The sequence below is a fragment of the Barbus barbus genome, assembly GCF_936440315.1.
Source record: "Barbus barbus genome assembly, chromosome: 4".
NCBI classification, from domain to species: domain Eukaryota; kingdom Metazoa; phylum Chordata; class Actinopteri; order Cypriniformes; family Cyprinidae; genus Barbus; species Barbus barbus.
The window spans coordinates 21,166,712-21,186,445 of NC_136732.1; the positions used below are offsets into that span (position 1 = coordinate 21,166,712).

General features: G+C 39.3%; 1 protein-coding gene across 1 annotated transcript in view; it reads right to left on the minus strand.

Moving 5' to 3' along the window:
* Positions 1–19,294, minus strand: part of LOC306869122 (ubiquitin carboxyl-terminal hydrolase 31-like) — a 31,585-nt gene extending 12,291 nt beyond the window's left edge. Inside the window, exons 1-12 of the mRNA XM_079415736.1 lie at positions 18,673–19,294; positions 14,493–14,630; positions 10,239–10,333; positions 10,060–10,152; positions 6,783–6,918; positions 6,360–6,507; positions 5,443–5,617; positions 5,170–5,281; positions 4,960–5,054; positions 4,553–4,630; positions 3,310–3,439; positions 2,457–2,576 (exon numbers count right to left, since the gene is read on the minus strand). Coding sequence (XP_079271862.1) covers positions 2,457–2,576; positions 3,310–3,439; positions 4,553–4,630; positions 4,960–5,054; positions 5,170–5,281; positions 5,443–5,617; positions 6,360–6,507; positions 6,783–6,918; positions 10,060–10,152; positions 10,239–10,333; positions 14,493–14,630; positions 18,673–19,200 — 1,848 coding nt within the window. The 5' untranslated portion in view covers positions 19,201–19,294. The remainder of the gene's footprint in view (positions 1–2,456; positions 2,577–3,309; positions 3,440–4,552; positions 4,631–4,959; positions 5,055–5,169; positions 5,282–5,442; positions 5,618–6,359; positions 6,508–6,782; positions 6,919–10,059; positions 10,153–10,238; positions 10,334–14,492; positions 14,631–18,672) is intronic.
* Between the last annotated feature and the right edge of the window lie 440 nt (positions 19,295–19,734).

Below are 19,734 nucleotides of genomic sequence, written 5' to 3' on the forward strand. Positions count from 1 at the left end.
TTCATATATTTTAGATTCATTACACACAACTGAAGTAGTTCAAGCCTTTAATTGTTTTAATATTGATGATTTTGGCATACAGCTCATGAAAACCCAAAATTCCTATCTCAAAAAATTTGCATATTTCATCCGACCAATAAAAGAAAAGTGTTTTTAATACAAAAAAGTCAACCTTCAAATAATTATGTTCATTTATGCACTCAATACTTGGTCGGGAATCCTTTTGCAGAAATGACTGCTTCAATGCGGCGTGGCATGGAGGCAATCAGCCTGTGGCACTGCTGAGGTGTTATGGAGGCCCAGGATGCTTCGATAGCGGCCTTAAGCTCATCCAGAGTGTTGGGTCTTGCGTCTCTCAACTTTCTCTTCACAATATCCCACAGATTCTCTATGGGGTTCAGGTCAGGAGAGTTGGCAGGCCAATTGAGCACAGTAATACTTTACAGTCATGTGGGGGGGTTTCTCCTCAACCACTGGTGGTTGAGGAGAAACCCCCCCACATGACTGTAAAGCGCTTTGGGTGTACAGCAATACACAAAGCGCTATATAAATGCATCATTCATTCATTCATTCATTCATAATACCATGGTCAGTAAACCATTTACCAGTGGTTTTGGCACTGTGAGCAGGTGCCAGGTCGTGCTGAAAAATGAAATCGTCATCTCCATAAAGCTTTTCAGCAGATGGAAGCATGAAGTGCTCCAAAATCTCCTGATAGCTAGCTGCATTGACCCTGCCCTTGATAAAACACAGTGGACCAACACCAGCATCACTGACTGTGGGTACTTGACACTGGACTTCAGGCATTTTGGCATTTCCCTCTCCCCAGTCTTCCTCCAGACTCTGGCACCTTGATTTCCGAATGACATGCAAAATTTGCTTTCATCCGAAAAAAGTACTTTGGACCACTGAGCAACAGTCCAGTGCTGCTTCTCTGTAGCCCAGGTCAGGCGCTTCTGCCGCTGTTTCTGGTTCAAAAGTGGCTTGACCTGGGAATACGGCACCTGTAGCCCATTTCCTGCACACGCCTGTACACGGTGGCTCTGGATGTTTCTACTCCAGACTCAGTCCACTGCTTCCGCAGGTCCCCCAAGGTCTGGAATCGGTCCTTCTCCACAATCTTCCTCAGGGTCCGGTCACCTCTTCTCGTTGTGCTGCGTTTTCTGCCACACTTTTTCCTTCCCACAGACTTCCCACTGAGGTGCCTTGATACAGCACTCTGGGAACAGCCTATTCGTTCAGAAATTTCTTTCTGTGTCTTACCCTCTTGCTTGAGGGTGTCAATGATGGCCTTCTGGACAGCAGTCAGGTCGGCAGTCTTACCCATGATTGCGGTTTTGAGTAATGAACCAGGCTGGGAGTTTTTAAAAGCCTCAGGAATCTTTTGCAGGTGTTTAGAGTTAATTAGTTGATTCAGATGATTAGGTTAATAGCTCGTTTAGAGAACCTTTTCATGATATGCTAATTTTTTGAGATAGGAATTTTGGGTTTTCATGAGCTGTATGCCAAAATCATCAATATTAAAACAATAAAAGGCTTGAACTACTTCAGTTGTGTTGTAATGAATCTAAAATATATGAAAGTCTAATGTTTATCAGTACATTACAGAAAATAATGAACTATCACAATATGCTAATTTTTTGAGAAGGACCTGTATATATTAAAGCTTATGTTTGGAAAATGGCAGTTGTTTTTTTTAATATCTCACTTAGCATCAGTCAGTCAAACATTATATGATATTATGATAATTTAGCATTAAATGATGATAGAACTTTAGTAATTAGAATAACCATGTATGAATGCATGTGTCACGTTCGCTCGAACTGATTCGCTGAAATCAAAACAGGGAGGATAGTAGGTGAGCGCCAGCCGATGAGATTGCCGTTTGCGCATTAGTCCCGCCCACTACCTGAAAATCCGGCAGTTCTTAAAAGCCGAAGAATTCCAAAGGATCTCCGTTATTTTGACAGGAAAATACAACAAATTATATCGTTTACATGTAGCGCATCAATTCTGCATGATATGCAAGACCGCAAACTGCGGACTTGGCAACATAGCGTGCCAACTTGATGCTTCCTCTGAAGACTGCTTAGATGTGTTCGACTTGAAGCAGCACAGCTAGACCGATCGCTGCGTGTCATCAAATACTGCGAGAGCTATAAGAGAGCGGACGTCTCCTTATGCTTTCTCTCGCCGTACTTTGATGTCATACACCGATCGATCTTCAAGTCGAACACACCTCTTTACTCTCGCGTGTCACGTGTTTTTTCATATCACAATATTATCGCAAATGCAATTAATCGCTCAGCCCTAATTTACACCTGGTCTTTTCACAATTGGACAGCTATCCGATCAGAGACAACGCACAAAGTGACCAGGTGTAAACAGGCCCCATCACACATATGCATGCAGAGAATACCATTTGTACAGGGAATGTGATTTGATCAGTTCAACACCTGTCTAAACCTCTTGAGGTGCAGTATGAGAACATCCGGCAGGGTCCACAGGCTGAGTTTGATCCGCCCCTGTTGCAGTTGCCTGCAATGGGGGCAGCGCCAAGCATCATCTGGGGCCAACTGGAAGGCATACAGGAAGCAGACATAAACAAAATCAGTCAGAGAGGTTTTACATTTACAAATCTGGCTGTTCTTTCATTTTCCTTAAAGCACAGCCAGTTCCAAACCCTTCCTTGGCTGCCCAAGGCCGGCTCTGGCTAACCACGGTGTATATTTATACGATATGTGGAACCGTTCCAGGGTTAAAGATGTGTTTGCAAAAACCTAGCAATTTTAAAACAGCACTGACAGCAGAAATAGAGTAACGTTGACATATGCACCCACAAAGACAGCTCTGGAGAAGTGGAAATTAAAGAAATTAAAGGAGTGTGAGGGCTCTTTTAAAGGAATGGTTCACGCAACAAATCAAAAGTCTGTCTTCATTCCTCACTCTCATGTCGTTCAAAACCTATATGACTTACTTTCTTCCATGAACACAGAGAGCTGCTCTTTTCCATACAAAGAAAGTGGATGAGGGCTGTCAAGCTCCAAAAATGACATTAAAACATCATAAATCACCTCTTGTGTGAGGAAGGGACAGAAATTTAAGTCATTATTCAATAAAAATCTTGTTCGACAGCCTTGGACTTTTTTCATTGTCATTGTATGGCTTAGTTTTGTAATTTCTCCCTTTGAAAGTAAGTCAAACAGGTTTGGAAAGACATGATAGTGACTACATGACATAGGATTTGTTTACCCAAAAGGGAAAACTGTATGTGAGTAAAACTTGACGTGTATTATGCCAGACTTTTACCTGCTCCTCTTTGGTGTAGAGCTGGAAGCACTGAGCGAGGGTGCAGGCCTGCGGCTGATGGTGCTGCTCTCTGTGCAGATACACACTCTCAGCATCAGGGATGTACTCTTCCTCAGTGTGTCCAAACAAACTGCGGAAATCAGAACATACGCTGGAAACAAATCTCTAACCAGACCAGTCAAGCATATCTGCGATCCTCTCTGTGACTTCAACAGACATTTATTTTTTCTCTGCAGGATATTTTCTCTAACAGTCTGCCAGAGAATGTTTAATACATGCAAACATGTGGTCAAGAAACTCCTTTGACACTTACAATGTTGAACTTCAAAAAATGATTGAAAGGACCCTTCCTTTCTGGCTTCACTAAAGTTTTTTGCTCTGAAATTTTTAGCCATACATTCCCCAAACTACCTTCAGGAAGTATACAGCAGTATAAAGTTTCGATTAGAAAAACAAATAAATAAATAAACCAAGTGGCATCTAAAAGGCTCCTTTTGTGTTTTTCTTTTTTTCTTTTTTTAATGCAGGGGTTCCCAAACTTTACCTTCAGCTAAACACATTTGATCTAAAATATTTATTTAAAGAATGCGACTCCACCGGGCTGGGACACCGGCAAAGGATATAAGTATCGCTTTTTATTTTATTTATTTATTTTTTTCCTTTATATGTTTACTATTGAAATGTTGTTGTATGCATTTGTCAATTTTATTTAATTTCTGTATTTTCTTAAATGGGTGCGTATAGCGTATTAACAGAGTGTTAACTTTTAGTTTTAGTTACTTTTTCTTATTTGTAAGTCGCTTTGGATAAAAGCGTCTGCTAAATGACTAAGTAAGTAAAAGTACTCCCTGAGATTTAAAATATAATATTTCAATGTAACATTACACTTGCATGTTCACGGTTAATGGTCACATGACATGCAAGGGAAACAAAATATTTTTATTAAAAAAAATATATATATGTATAGTCATTATAAATGAGATATATATTTTATTATTTTTATTATTAAAAATGCATCTTTTTTAATTTTCATTTAATTATTAGCTTTTCATCAACTCATGAACTCCCTGCAGTTCCGTCGTGAACCCCCAGGGGTTTTCAAAGCCCAATTTGGGAAACCTTGATCTAATGCAATGATGTTCAGCAAAAAGTGTAGTTTGTCTAAATATTATTTTGAGGCCACTACAAGAAAAAAAAAAAAACACTATAGACAAGTTATTAATTATGGCTGTGTTTGACTTACCATTCCTTGGTCTCTTTGTCCCACTCCACTACAATCTTAACATGAGGAGGTCCACCTGGCCCACAGGATTTATATGCTCTAAAAAGGAAAGATTGAGGAAAGACATGATGTTTGCCAAGAAAGAATCAAGGTTTGTAGTATTTTGTTTTATTACACGTGTTAAATTCAATGATCACACTAAAGCAGTTATGATAAACTTTTCAACTACACATTAATTCATCTAACGTAACAATGTCTTGTGTAGTTAAAAATGCTGTTGTAATAAAAGTACTGACAACTCGCTTTCCTGTGGAAGAACATGTATATTGTTCTACTATTAGTGCACAGACAGTCTAAATCAGTCAGTAGGACACCTGAAGTTTAAGTTGACACAATATGCTCTGAACACATGGTTATGCATTACAAACCTTTCCACAGTGGGGTGACATAGTGGCTGTTCCTCCTGTGGCAACAGATATGTGATTCCAACCACTCCGACCACACGCAGACTAAAGGGTCCAACCTAAAATCACCAATCCACTTTATTAGAAGTGCGAGATGTATGCAAGAAAAAAAGTAACTTAATTGTACTGACTTTTCAAGACCTGTGTTTAACAACAAGTAGAGGTTTCACTGACCTGAATGTAAACCCCTGGCCTTAGTAGGTGACGCATTTTCTCCAGAATTTCTTTCTGTAACACATCCCATGTCACAGTGCGCTCTAGATATAGTACAAACGGAAGACCGAACCTGCAACAAACAGAAAGTACAGTACTGCAGTGATTTTCCACTTTGTGCTACATTATATTGTGCATAATGAGATTACAACATTTTATCCATGTACTGTAAGATATTGTGTCAAAAATAATGGAACTACAACTCGTGCGAGCATGTCGGAAAGACAATGTTACCTCCGTCCCTGATGGCCAGTGCAGGCTCTGTTACAGATCAGCAGAATCATTTTCTCACATCCAGTGTTTTTGTTGGGAGATGCTGGATTCATTGCACCCTGCATGAAGGACGGCGTTCGGCTGCTATCCACTCCGTATTTCAAATTGTTCTGATTCAGATTAGCAAGAAGGCTCCCTGGAAAAGGTTAAAAATGTTACTTGCATCACTAAAACCAACAAATAAATGATAGAAATAGTGTCAAGATAATTACGTTCATACTCTCCAGTCTACTTTTATGATGCTCCTAACCTAAGCTACTGTAGATATAGTTTCTATGTTTTCAAAGAAAGCACTACCTTTAGCTCAATTTCCAATATTTTATTTTCATGTTTCAATAAATGCTGATTTTTATAATTAGGATTATTTGATACACATTCAGTTTTTCTTAAACCCAAAGTATACGTTGGTTTTTACGTGTATGCTAGGGTTTGCGTACAGTTGCGTAAATACTGTAATCAGCCTCTGATAACCGCACATACTCTGTACGCTCCACTCGAACATGCGCCTTGAGGTTTTTATTCCATTAATTTGTTGGTCCAAACAGGGGCAACATTGGCCCGCATTGTTTCACAGTTGAACTACTACTGGAGATGGTAACAACAATAGACGCCCACCTAGATGAGTGAGTAAAGAGATACCAGCACCTCTAGTTTAAACAAGTACAAAGACATTTTTATTGGTCAAATTCTGGAGAGAAATGGCGCAGACCAACACTGGACAAAAATAAAACTTTCTAGTGTTAACCACCTGTGTTTGCGTATGCTATCAAATGGAGAGTACTATGAAAGCAAGTGTGTTTGGCTGTTTGCGTCAAAACTGATATACTTTGAACTGTATACTTTGAGCTATAACCAAAGTGCAATGCATGAAAGAGTACCTCTTTTAGAGCGAATGTTTTCTAATCTAAAAGTCTCAGGAGTTTCAAAAGCAAAGACTGAGTCACTTTCTTGAATGATATCAAGATCGTCGTCATCGTCACAAAAGGAGCGGTGGAAACCGTCGTAATACATTTCAGTCAGGACAAACTGCACAGACATAAGAGAGACGGATGGTCAGAAGTGGTTTACACTCAACATCTTGGTAAAACAAGGCAAACAAACAGGAAACGGCTTTGGTTGATGACGTTATGTGGGAAGACGAACATACAAACGGCAAATCAAGCCTCCATCAGTGTCCACACCTCAGTATTAATGGAGAATCAATGTTGTATTCAGGGAAACAGTAAAGATCTTTACACCAAGACCGGAATTCAATGCAAAATAACATCAGTATTTTGGCAAGAAAACAGTGGAAACTGCACCTGGTCTGGTGGGATCTTGGTCTCACGTGACACAGCCTCTCTTAGTCTGGACACAGTGCTGTTGAGTGGTACGGCCACACCGATCCTCATGCAGTGAGAGTACTTGCCTTGATAAACCACGGTCACATACAGAGGCCTGAGGGATGCCAAGTGATACAACAAATTAATCCAAAGCAACTTCAGAGAGACAGTCGCCCTGGAGCAACCAACGGCACCAATAATGAAATTTCATGCATCACCCCATGCAAACCTACAGGCTTTTGGTTGCCAACCCAGATTTTTAGCCATTAGTTCACATCACCACCTGACTGTAAACTCAAAGGGTCCGTCACCCGGAAATAAAAATTCTGTCTTCATTTACCCATCCTCATGTCATCCAAACCCATAACACTTTCGTTCATCATTTTAATGAAAACTAATAGATTTCTGTCCCTCCACGGAAAGTCCATTCCACCAAAATTTTGATTGGACATTGGACAGTTTAATGCATTTGCTTAACACGCAAAAATAAATTTCATTGTCTTGCGCCCATCAAACAACCACATTTGAGAGAGTCACCATACCGCCATTTTGGAGAGTATCCCCTGGGATGCAAATAGCGTATGCTGTTCTGTGCCAGCCGCGCCACAAGGATACGCCGTTGTCGTTCAAATCAAAAACGTAAACAAACGTAGAAAGCTTATCCATGTGGTACTCTCCAAAATGGCGGTACGGTGACACAGATGAGACAAATTGTTTAATAAAGTTGTTATTTTCATTTTCTTTGCATACAAAAAGTATTCTCATCGCTTCATAACATTCATATTGAACCACTGATGGCAGATGGACCATTCTGACAATGCCTTTCATACGTTTCTGGGCCTTGATCGTGTTATTTACATGGCAGTCAACAGGACAGTCAAAAGCCTCCTGGTTGACGAACAAAGCTTTTACTGGTTTGGAATGACATGAGGGTAAGTGATTAATGACACAATTTTCATTTTGGGGTGGAGTAACCCTTTAAAACACTTAATTCATATAAATTTATTTTACAATGTCTTTATGAACTCTTTCAGGCGTGAAAGTTTTGGTAGAATACACATTCAGTGGAGGGACAGAAATCTCAGGTTTTCATTTGTGTTCCACAGATATATGAAAGTGTTATGGATTTGGAATGACAACGGTAAGTAAATGTTGCCAATTTACTTTTTTTGTTTAACTATTCCTTTAAAGACTAATTCAACTTTATTCACGTGAAAAAAAATATATATAATTCGGATGTGGATAAAATAAATAAACATTCCAAAAAACATTAATTTAAAATACAAGCTGGTACAATGTAACACACTACTTAAGGTCCTTTTATTGCATTCAGCAGCCTGTAAGGACTGAAAGCATTTAGAATTGCTCTAATGATGCTTGATCACCTCTCTAAACGCATTAGGAAGCAAACTCATCTCTAAAGAGGAAAAGCTGTGTGCAGTGGCCCCAGAAGGCGAAGCAGACTAAATCAACAACTCTTCATCAATATCTGCCCACGTAAAGTGGCATATCAGGGAAGCGTAGGGAATAAATGACCTATGAAATAATACACAGAAATAACAGCACTTGCTAAGCATGGATAAACAGAATTAAGGAGAGGGCAAATGAAATCTACTCCCACAGACCGTGACGACCAGGGCAACTATCGCTGAACTTCCAGATGCAATTTCCTCTACCTCGGATCAGTCATTGTTCATGCTGGCAGAGCATAAGCTCCAAATCTAGTCTTTCTCTGCACTAATGTTTTTCAGAACAGAGAGATGCCGACAGTGCAGAAAGCCACAGTGGGCGGAGGGGTCAAAATATCCCCCGATTCTTCTTTATGATGTAGAACCTCTTGGATTAGGGATGATATGAAAACACCGGCAGGGTTTTACTCAATAATGATGTGAAAGTGAAACCTGCCCAGCGATTCTACTCTCCCATGGACTATTATTCACTGGTTCAGCTGTAAATCACTGTCTGTTTTCTAATACCTCGGCTTCTTTAATCATTAATGTGTACTAATAAATTCAGCAGTAAGAATGCCACTGGATTAAACCAAGTGCTATCCTTGATCAACCACTGCTACACTGGCCTCTTAAAAATAGCATCAGAGCACCTCAGGAGAGAAGCAGAACAGGATGATCATTTGAAGGGAAAAGTATATATTTAGCACCTAAAACAAGGAGAAAGTAGCAACTTTGGAACCTTTATATTTTATGAAGAAATATTATGAGTAAAAGTACATAGATATCCATGGCATGCTGTCAATTTCCACAGAAAATAAGTTTTTGTCCATAAGCTTGTAAAAACAAAGGAAAATGTCTGTACTGTTTAGTAAAACACTTACAATGAGAAGATATGAGGCAAGTGTTAAGGTCATTGCACACCGAGTCCGAAATTTTCGCATGCGTTTTTCCGTTGTTTCATATTCCCCATCCTTTCCTATCAAAATGCATGCTACGGATGCAAAAACGCAGAAAAGCGAACCTGATCCAAATTTTTTTTTTTGACAGACGAAAGTTTCAGAGGTAGTGTGCAAACGTGATTGACACAACGTGAGGTCGTATTTATTTTTTAACGTGTGAAAATTTCGGACTCAGTATGCAGTGACCTTTAGTGTTGTTTTTGTTAACTAAAACTAAGACTACAAATCGTTTGGGTAACTGAAATAAAAATATTCCATGCAAACTAAACACGACTTTAAGTTCAAGGTAAAGCACTAAATCGGCGATATATCGAGTTTGTACGATATATATCTTTAAGCGATACGGTATGAAGCAATACCGTTACTATCGATATACAGTAGTTTGATACGAGCACATCTGAAAATATAAGACACTACATTCAATTATATCGCAACCCAGACTTTTGATCGATAGTGTATCTATATAGTTGCTACAGAGCGACAACAAGTTTCATGATTGGTGACAATATGTGGTGGGCTGTGTAACTGCAGATCCAGCCCAAAGTTCAGTTAAGAATTAAATGAAGCCATTCGTTCTCCATGAAATGGAAACTGAAAGTCCATAGCAGACTAAAAAATTAACAACATCATTCCAACAGCCATGAAATCGAACACTTCATTTAAACTCAGGTGTCTGAGCATATTTCTTAATATTCATCCTACCCCTGTTCATCAGTCACGCCATTAATAAAGACATGACGGCTGATCAATCTGCCTTCATGTCTATACCTACAGATGAAGCATGATGCTGTCATCAAAACACACAGAAAGGAATTAAATGGCAGTCTCTCTGACACCAGTACTTACCGTGTATGAGGTAATGGTATTGGGAGGGAGATGCAAAGAAATGGATCAAAAGTGTTGCTCTGTTTCTGACAGTGCGGACAGGTAAGCGAGGATCTGGAATCAACAGAGGCCACAGTGAGCAATTTCAACTAAGACGAACATTTAAATACAGCTGACAGACAGACATCTGTGTTTATTACCTGTACTGAGCTTGAAACAGCTCTTGAACAAATGAGCCGGCTGAAAGAGGAGGTGAAGGTCCCTCTAATGCTCCATCGTCTTCCTCAATAGGAGGCTACGGTGACAAACATGAGACTTTTAGTCAATATTTAACAATATTAACAGCTGTAATTCAAGACAAACCAGCGGAAGGTCAATTATTAAGTTTAATTTATTCATTTTTAAAGCACTTTCAAAACAGCCCAGAGTCTGACCAAAGTGCCATACATGAGGAGAATAATAATAATATAAAATCAAAAATAAAAATATGCTGCTCGGTATAACTTGGACACACACAATTTAATACAAAAATGAAACATCAACAAATTAACATGTTGAAAGCTAAGGAAAACAAATGTTTTAAAGGAGTTTTAAACTTTTGATCACCACAAGGAGAGTGTCAAAGCAAATTCTCCAAATATTACGCAACAATTTTTTACAGGACAGTTACGAGCTACAAACTGCATCATATACACTACAATGCAAAAGTTTAGTAATTTTTTTTTTTTAATTCAGCATTAAATTGCTCGAAACTGACAGTAAAGATGAAAAGATTTCCATTTTTAAATAAAAGCCTTTTTTTTTTTTACCTTATACTAATCCTGAAAAAAGTGCATCACTGTTTTCACAAAAAAAAAAAAAAAAAAAAAAAACCATCAACAACATTTTTTTAATATTGTTAAAAAATTTTCAACATTGATAATAATAAAGGTTTCTTGAGCATCAAATCAGCATAGAATAATTTCTGAAGGATCATGTGACACTAAAGGCTGGAATAATGATGCTGAAAATTCATCTTAATGAATTAATAAATTACATTTAAAAATATATTTCAAGAGAAAATGGCTATTTTAAATTAAAATAATGTTTCACAATATTTCTGTTTTTACTGATCAAATTAATTCAGCCTAGGTAAGAAACAAATTCTCAAAAAACAATCGTACACATATCTGCTATTAAACCATCCAGAATGCTGCGATTTAAACACTATCTGCACAATCCAAGCGCACGCTGTTGACAGACGTCAGATTAAAGGTGCATATGATTATGCTGCACCGTAAGGTAGTGCTTGAGTCAATAAATAAAACCCTGATATACTGCCTAGACAGTGCAAGAGATTAATAATTTGAGAGACTGGCGTTCTTCTATAAGTTTAAGATTCCAGCTAAGCATCTGGCTCTTCAGAAGCACAGGCAGTCAGCCAGGAAACCGTCAGTCTCGTGATTCTTGGCACAAACTCCAGGAAACCACAACGCACATCTAAATCAATCGGACAAGCTGAATGACCTCATGCGAGTATGCAAGTTGCTGACCCTGACCAGGACATCACAGGCTGTAAAAAGAAACCGAACGAGCCCTCTTCCGAACAGGCCATAGGATGTGATTTTACGTCCCATGCATTTGATATAGGGGAGAATTTAAGTGCCCTAAACTCTGTCCCAATTTTTGTCAGACTAATGTCTGATGCGAAACCCCCAGCTACCATTCCAGGGCAGAATGGCTCTATAAATCCAGCCACGTTTGGCTCTTCTCCTGTTCTGCTTTTTAAACAATTGAAATCCCAAGCTTTTATGGAGCTGCTGATACAAACTAGGGGTGGGAGAAAAAATTTAATAAATAAATTGATTCTCCGATGCATCACGATTCTCTCTTCAACGATTCAGAATTGACTCTGATCTTGTTTTTTTTCCCACATATGGCATGTGTGCGCTAGAGACACGGCGGGCTTCATTGCACAGAACATGCGCTGTGAGACAAGTGCACATTGCTTGACAGTGTGTGCCTTCCACCCGCTGTGTTTTCTTTAGATATGCTTTCATTTATGCCGTTTGGAATGCAGTACTATATGCATGAAACTCACGCACTGACAGACTTTCACGTGCGCTTTGTGTTTGTTTGTCCTGAAGCTCGATTGCGGTTAAATGCACTTGCATTTTCGAATACTTTTATATGAAATTGACGCACAGTTAGTTATGTTCTCAGAGCAGGACAAAACATCTGATATATTGAAATAGATCTGTGCATTAGTGTGAATGCAGCCTGTTAAAGCTGCCACTGTCTATGATCTCATCAGTAATAATCAAACGGCAATAATGATGAGGGGGAAAAAAACAAAACTATTGTCTGTAAACTTTCAGACACTTAAAGAACACTTATTTTAAATAAGTTTTTTTTAAGCAGCCTGTTTATATAATAAAAATAAACTAAATTTTGCACAAAATAAATTTTATATAAAATTATGAAAATGTTGCCATGTGTAGTAATATTGAAAACTGAGAATGTGACGCATCGTGATAGAGTTGATAATGATAATCGTAATTTAATTGAATCGTGAAACCAGTGAAGATTCACACCCCTATTTTTAAGATGGCAGTACTGACATACAGAGATTCCATCTATAAACAAAAAGCATAGAAGCTGTAATTTTGGTTAAAATGTAAAGTTGTAAAGATGTATTTGCACAGCAGAACAATTAATTGGGGAAAAAATGTAGATCAAGAATCGTTTTGAAATTGGATCGGATAGTGAAGTGCCTGAAGATTCCCACCCCTAATACAGGTGCATCTCAATACATTATAATGTCGTGGAAAAGTTCATTTATTTCAGTAATTGAACTCAAATTGTGAAACTCGTGTATTAAATAAATTCAATGCCCACAGACTGAAGTAGTTTAAGTCTTTGGTTCTTTTAATTGTAACGATTTAGGCTCACATTTAACAAAAACCCACCAGTTCACTCTCTCAACAAATTAGAATACTTCATAAGACCAAATAAAAAAAAACATTTTTAGTGAATTGTTGCCCTTCTGGAAAGTATGTTCATTTACTGTATATGTACTCAATACGTGGTAGGGGCTCCTTTTGCTTTAATTACTGCTTCAATTCGGTGTGGCATGGAGGTGATCGATTTGTGGCACTGCTGAAATGGTATGGAAGCCCAGGTTGCTTTGATAGCGACCTTCAGGTCATCTGCATTGTTGGGTCTGGTGTCTCTCATCTTCCTCTTGACAATACTCCATAGATTCTCTATGGGGTTCAGGTCAGGCGAGTTTGCTGGCCAATCAAGCACAGTAACACCATGGCCACTGAACCAGCTTTTGGTACCTTTGGCAGTGTGGGCAGGTGCCAAGACCTGCTGGAAAATGAAATCAGCATCTCCATAAAGCTTGTCAGCAGAAGGAAGCACGAAGTGCTCTAATATTTCCTGGTAGATGGCTGCGTTGACTGTGGACTTCAACACAGTGGACCAACACCAGCAGATGACATGACAGCCCAAATCATCACTGACTGTGGAAACTTCACACTGGACTTAAAGCAACATGGATTCTGTGCCTCTCCACTCTTCCTCCAGACTCTGGGACCTTGATTTCCAAATGAAATGCAAAATTTACTTTCATCTGAAAAGAGGACTTTGGACCCCTGAGCAACAGTCCAGTTCTTTTTCTCCACAGCCCAGGTAAGACGCTTCTGATGTTGTCTGTGGTTCAGAAGTGGCTTGGTAGCCCTTTTCCTGAAGACGTCTGAGCGTGGTGACTCTTGATGCAGTGACTCCAGCTTCAATCCACTCCTTGTGAAGCTCTTCCAAGTGGTTGAATCAGCTTTGCATGACCGTATTCTCAAGCTTGCAGTCATCCCTGTTGTTTGTGCACCTTTTCCTACCCAAATTCTTCCTTCCAGTCAACTTTGCATTTAATATGCTTTGATACAGCACTCTGTAAACAGCCACACCTTTCAGTAATGACCTTCTGTGACTTACCTTCTTTGTGTTACCTTCTTCTCGATCATTGCCAAGTCAGCAGTCTTCCCCATTATTGTGGTTTCAAAGAACAAGAGATACCCGGAATTTATACTGTAGGGATGGTCATTAATTGAAACTCAAATGTAAATATTCTAATATTTTGAGATATTGATTTTTGACTTTCATGAGCTGTAAGCTCTAATCGTCAAAATTAAAACAAACAAAAAAAACGTTTTAAATGTTTTACTTTACATGCAATGAATCTAAAATATATGAAAGTTTCACTTTTTCAAATAACTTACAAGAAAAAATGAACTTTTTCACGTCATTCTAATTTATTGAGATGCACCTGCATAAACGTCATTCTGTGCAACCTCTGTAAATAGCTAGAGTGGTTAACAGTCTCCTAATTCAGCTGAAATTACTGTGTGACATCCTTAGACCAAACTGCCAAACATTTGGTCATTAAACCCAACTATGTCCATTCACAGTCATACCTTTATAGAGGCTCTGATGTTAGGGTGTACAAGATGGTTGAGGTCTTCATGGACACGGTCGAGTAGCCAGAGAAGGAACTCCTGGGCATCTTGTTGGGCATTTCCCCGGTACTGCATGGCACTCCTGGCCACAGCATTCTACCACAACACACAGAGTATCAGTCAAGTTTTGAACAATAAGACATGAATGCTTCTAATCTACAGAAGCAAGAACGGATATGGAAAACTTCTATTCAGTGTTGACAGCTGTACTTTTTAAGGATTCACTTTTGTGTGTTTTTAATCATTTAAAGCCTACTGCATATGGCATTATTTTACTGCCAAATGTCGAGAGCGCATTTTTGTAGCGCGAAAGTAGATTAATATAATGCGCGAGCACGAATCTCCCCGCTCGCACGCAGATTTCCTTTGCTCTTGTTTGCTCTCGCACAAAACCGGACGCGCGCTCCCGTCTTTCGGATGAGACGTTAAACCGAGGTCCTGACTCTCTGTGGTCATTAAAAATCCCATGGCACTTCTCGTAAAGAGTAGGGGTGTAACCCCGGTGTCATGGCCAAATTCCCTCTACTGGCCCTTGTCTATCATGGCCTCCTAATAATCCCCATACACTTGATTGCCTCAATGACTCTCTCTCCTCTCCACCTGTAGCTGGTGTGTGGTGAGCGCACTGGCGCCGTTGTACTGTGGCTGCCGTCGCATCATCCAAGTGGATGCTGCACACTGGTGGTGGTTGAGGAGAGACCCCCCCCCCCACATGATTGTAAAGCGCTTTGGGTGTACAGCAATACACAATAAAGCGCTATATAAATGCATCATTCATTCATTCATTCATATACGCTGCTCTCGCGCAGAGAAAGTGCGCGCACTTAAAACGTGTCTAAACGTGTTAAGAGATGTGCGAGTGCACAGGAGCGCTCCATCACTGCTCCATCACGAGTACAATTCATGCCAACGACCCGTAATATAACTGCATATTTAGCAAGAATTCACGTTAAACATATTTAGCTAGCTATAGAAGAAAAGGATCACTCAAATCAGAAAGAATGTGAAGGCTATGATGGCTGCAGTGGACATGACCGGGAAGTTATATTTCTCAAGGAATTTATTTGTTCCTTCCGAATATTTTCAGTTGACAGCTGACTTTTTTCTCAGAAATTTCAATAAACCATTCTATTAAAAAAACTAAACTATTGCTATTCTCACATGTCAGGCTTTACAGGTTTAATATAACACTGAATAAAACACATATGCTGCTCCACCAGCAGTGGACTGAAATAATACCTAGGGACCACTTGAATATATTAAAAAGTGTTAACCAAAGGGAACCAAACAGGTTGCCCAAATTCTTTTAAAGCACTTTTCCATGAAAACTACCTATGGCTTATTTTTGGCTTTATTAAATTTTGAGTGAATTACTCCCCAATTATAAGTTGAGAAATATCAATAATTAGAAGATAACATTGAGATAATTTAAGGCAACTGTAAATATAATTTTTATTTTATGTAAACTTAAAACATTTAAAAACATCACTAAAATATTTTTGTGTAATCTGTTACAAAATAATTGAGTTCTGTGAACTTATTAGGGTTTACAGTGTACTTATGGTTGTAAAGTGGGATAGGAATATTTGCATTTAAACCTTAAAGCAGACTAGCAACCAACAAAACACCATTGCAAAAATAATCACTGTTTGGGAGTAGTTTGACACATTTCCATGAATCACTTCTTTCGAAAAGTATGTTTCCAATAAGTTATTAAAAACTCAAAACTGCTAATCCGATTCGCAGTTCAATGATTCAGCAAGTCACTAACCCGCTCAAACCGAGTCAGTACAATCCAACTCCTTAACGACTTTTGTGAAGCGATGGGAAATACTGCGATGGGGCCTACTATGCAACTGTATTTTAATGTTGGTCATTATGGTGGTACTTGGAGAGCCAAATATTTTCTAAGGTGTTACTTGGTGTAAAAAGTTTGAGAACCACTGGTTTAGTTTATTTTGAAGCTTTATTTTTTTGTTCTGTTTTTGGTTATGCTCAACCAAGGCTGAATAAAATTGGCTATATTCTGGAATGTGATTAAGTACCTAGTTTGGTTGTAAAGTTGATGCAAGAATCACCAGTCATCTCAAAAGAATCACCAAGACATAGCTAGAGGCAGGGGCGTAGATTACGCGGGGGACGTGTCCCCCTCACTTTTTATAAAAAGTAAATTCGTCCCCCGCACTTTTTCATTGGACAGTTGTGTTCTCAACATGTTGAGGTTTTAATGGAGCAATGTATATAAATGCAGAATGATTTAAAATTCAAAAAGACAAGATAATTTATACATGATGTTTACGTTTCCATGGCAATCAGTCACTCAGTTTGTGACGTCACAACATGCCCAGTCTCGCGCCCGTGGTCCCGTGCTGTATGCATCCTTCATTAGAGGTCGAGATGAGTTCAAAGCGGCAAGAAACTCTTCACTCCTCTTTTACGAAGAAGTCAAGCAGCGTAAGTTGGCATGTGGTATCCGAATAGTGTTGCACAATGTTGAGTGACTCTGCCTATTGCTCTTGTTGAATAATTAGCAAGTTTTGATGTTCATTATATGGAGAAATAGAAAAGCTGCCTGGACAAACATGCACTTATTTATTTTCAGTGTATTTTTCCGTAACTCTTTTGTAACGTCTTTTATTTTAACACGTATGTATGTTATCAGAACCCTTCAAATAAGAATAAAGATAATGTTGAACTGAGATTTTACAGCGTTTGCAGCATTGTGACATGTTTAACTCTAATGTTCAATTCTACATTATGTATTTCAATCAAGCACTGACGATCTTAATTTAGGGGTGCTCTGTCATTATTGCACTAATTTTACGTTTTTATGTGTTGTCAAGAATGAACAAGAAACAGTCAGCCTAGGTTTGTCAAACTTCACAGCTGAGAAGAACTGATAGAGTGGCTTTTAACACCTGGCTGTTTTTACATTGTATAAAATCTATTAATACACAAATGTTTGTAGGATTATATATGGACCAATCATAGAAAACACATAATTAGTCAAATATAGAAAAATTAAAAATAACATTAGTATGATGAACAACTTCTGAGCTATCATTTTTAACTACAGTATGTAATTATTAGCTTGCATATTGGTTGTTTATTAGTACTTAAGCACATATTAATTCTGTATTCTTCATGACCATATTCTGCATCCCATAATCCTAAACTTAACAACGACAGCAACTACCTTACAAGCTATTAATAAGCAGTAAATTAAGAGTTTATTGAAGTAAAAGTCATAGTTAATAGTGAATATGTGTTCCCCATTCTAAAGTGTTAAAAATAATTTAGGATACAAATGATTGGTTATTGTCCAGCAGTGCACTTAATGTGTTATTTTCTTCTGTATGTCACTATTCCCTGTATGTACATGTTTCAAACACTACTTTATTTGCTGTAGACAGAGGCAGAAGTGAATACACAGTTGAGAGTGAATGAGGCAGAAAGTTTCAGTGAGGCTTCAGAGGTAAAGATTATTTACAGCGTTGTCTATGATAAGATATTTCTTTTAAGATAGACTAATCAGACTAATGTATAACAGAACAGAACAGAATAAAGGAGTATGTGAATGTGCAAGTATCCATTACTGTGTGCCATGTACTCTACATACAACACACACAAAATACAATTAGAAATATGTAAACAATAGTACCCTTATAAGGACATCTTTGTAACTTATACTCAAAAAGGTGCACATATAGAGTACCAATATGTACCGTAATGTACAACTATGAAACTTTTTGGGGTAAATAAGGTACAATGTCCTTTTAAGGGTACTGTCTCAGCGACAAGCTGATGTATTTCATTCTTTCTTTTTCCTTTTTCTCTCTTTCTTTCCTTCTATTTTATAATCATATATAATAATATAATCATAAAGCATATTAAGCAAAAAGGTATGATTAAAAATAAAACCTGTCAATTAGACAAGGGTTAACTGAAAAAACAGGTATAACACTAGACATCTCCCCCCCCCCCCCCCCCCCCCCTTTTTGAAATGATGGCTACGCCCCTGGCTAGAGGTGTCACAGAGACGAGTGTAACTTCTCAGGACTCATGTCGGTTAGATAATCTTTCATGTGGTTACAGCAGATAGGCAAAATATTCCCAGGTGTGCTTCAACACAACTCACTTTGAATTCGCGGCTGTGCTGCGGCGTGTACTCAAAGGTCCACAGGGCTCGGACCAGCCCCGACAGCTGCTCGGTCACCTCTCCTCTGTCCTGGCCGCCCTTCCTCTGCACGACCCCGTTGGTCTTGGGCTTCTCGTCGTCCGGCTGGTCTCCTCGGTACTGCTCCAGCGCCAGATACTCGGCGAACAGCTCCGTGTTGCTCAGGCACTGCAGAATAGCGTTCATGAAGCACGTATTGCCGTGGTTCTTCAAACCGGCCACTCCGGGGATTTTGTCCCTACCAAGAAACCCCCCGCAGTCGCTGTCATCCGACGCGACGGATCCCTTGCCCTCTTTCTTGAAGGCTGTGAACCCCCCATCGTCCTTGTCGCCCTCGGGCGCGTGCAGCTCCGATCCGAAATGAGAGAGCGTGGAGAGGGTCTTTAGGACTCTGCTCATGAAACTCCCCACGGAGCGCACCGAGCCCCGGCGAAAGAGCTTCTTGCTGAAGCCGGACTTCTTCTCTTTGCCCGAAGCTTTGCTGGACATGTTTGGACCGTTTAGGGCATCCCCTCTCTTGCCGGCGAGAATCTAGCTACAGTTGCTAAAGCACTGTGCAAACGCTGGCTGCTTATTTAGAGCATAAAATCCACTCGAGATCAGGCATGTTACTTCGCAAAGTCACGGAGAGCTAGCTAGCCGGAGGCAGTGCCTGTATTATACAAGTGTTTGCTTCGGTGACACAATCCGAAGTTGCCTTGAGAAAATGCATTGTGAGACGCGCACGCCTGCCACTTTTTTCAGATAATAAAACCTGTCAAATTGGCAGTAACCCGGCTATTAACTAGCAGCCATCTACTCGCTGCGCATCTATAACACACTCTATTATTCGCTCACTGGATGCACCCTCTAGTAAAAACAAACCGTAGGGTTTGCATGCTGCCTATAATCCAGTGAAGTGATTTTTTTCCTAGCTAACACTGTGGCTAGCTAGGCCTGCCCTGGCTAACCGTTTGTCATGTCAATGAAACGACGGGCAAAAGTGAATTTCTACCAGAGATCATCGTGTCTAGCACCAGCATC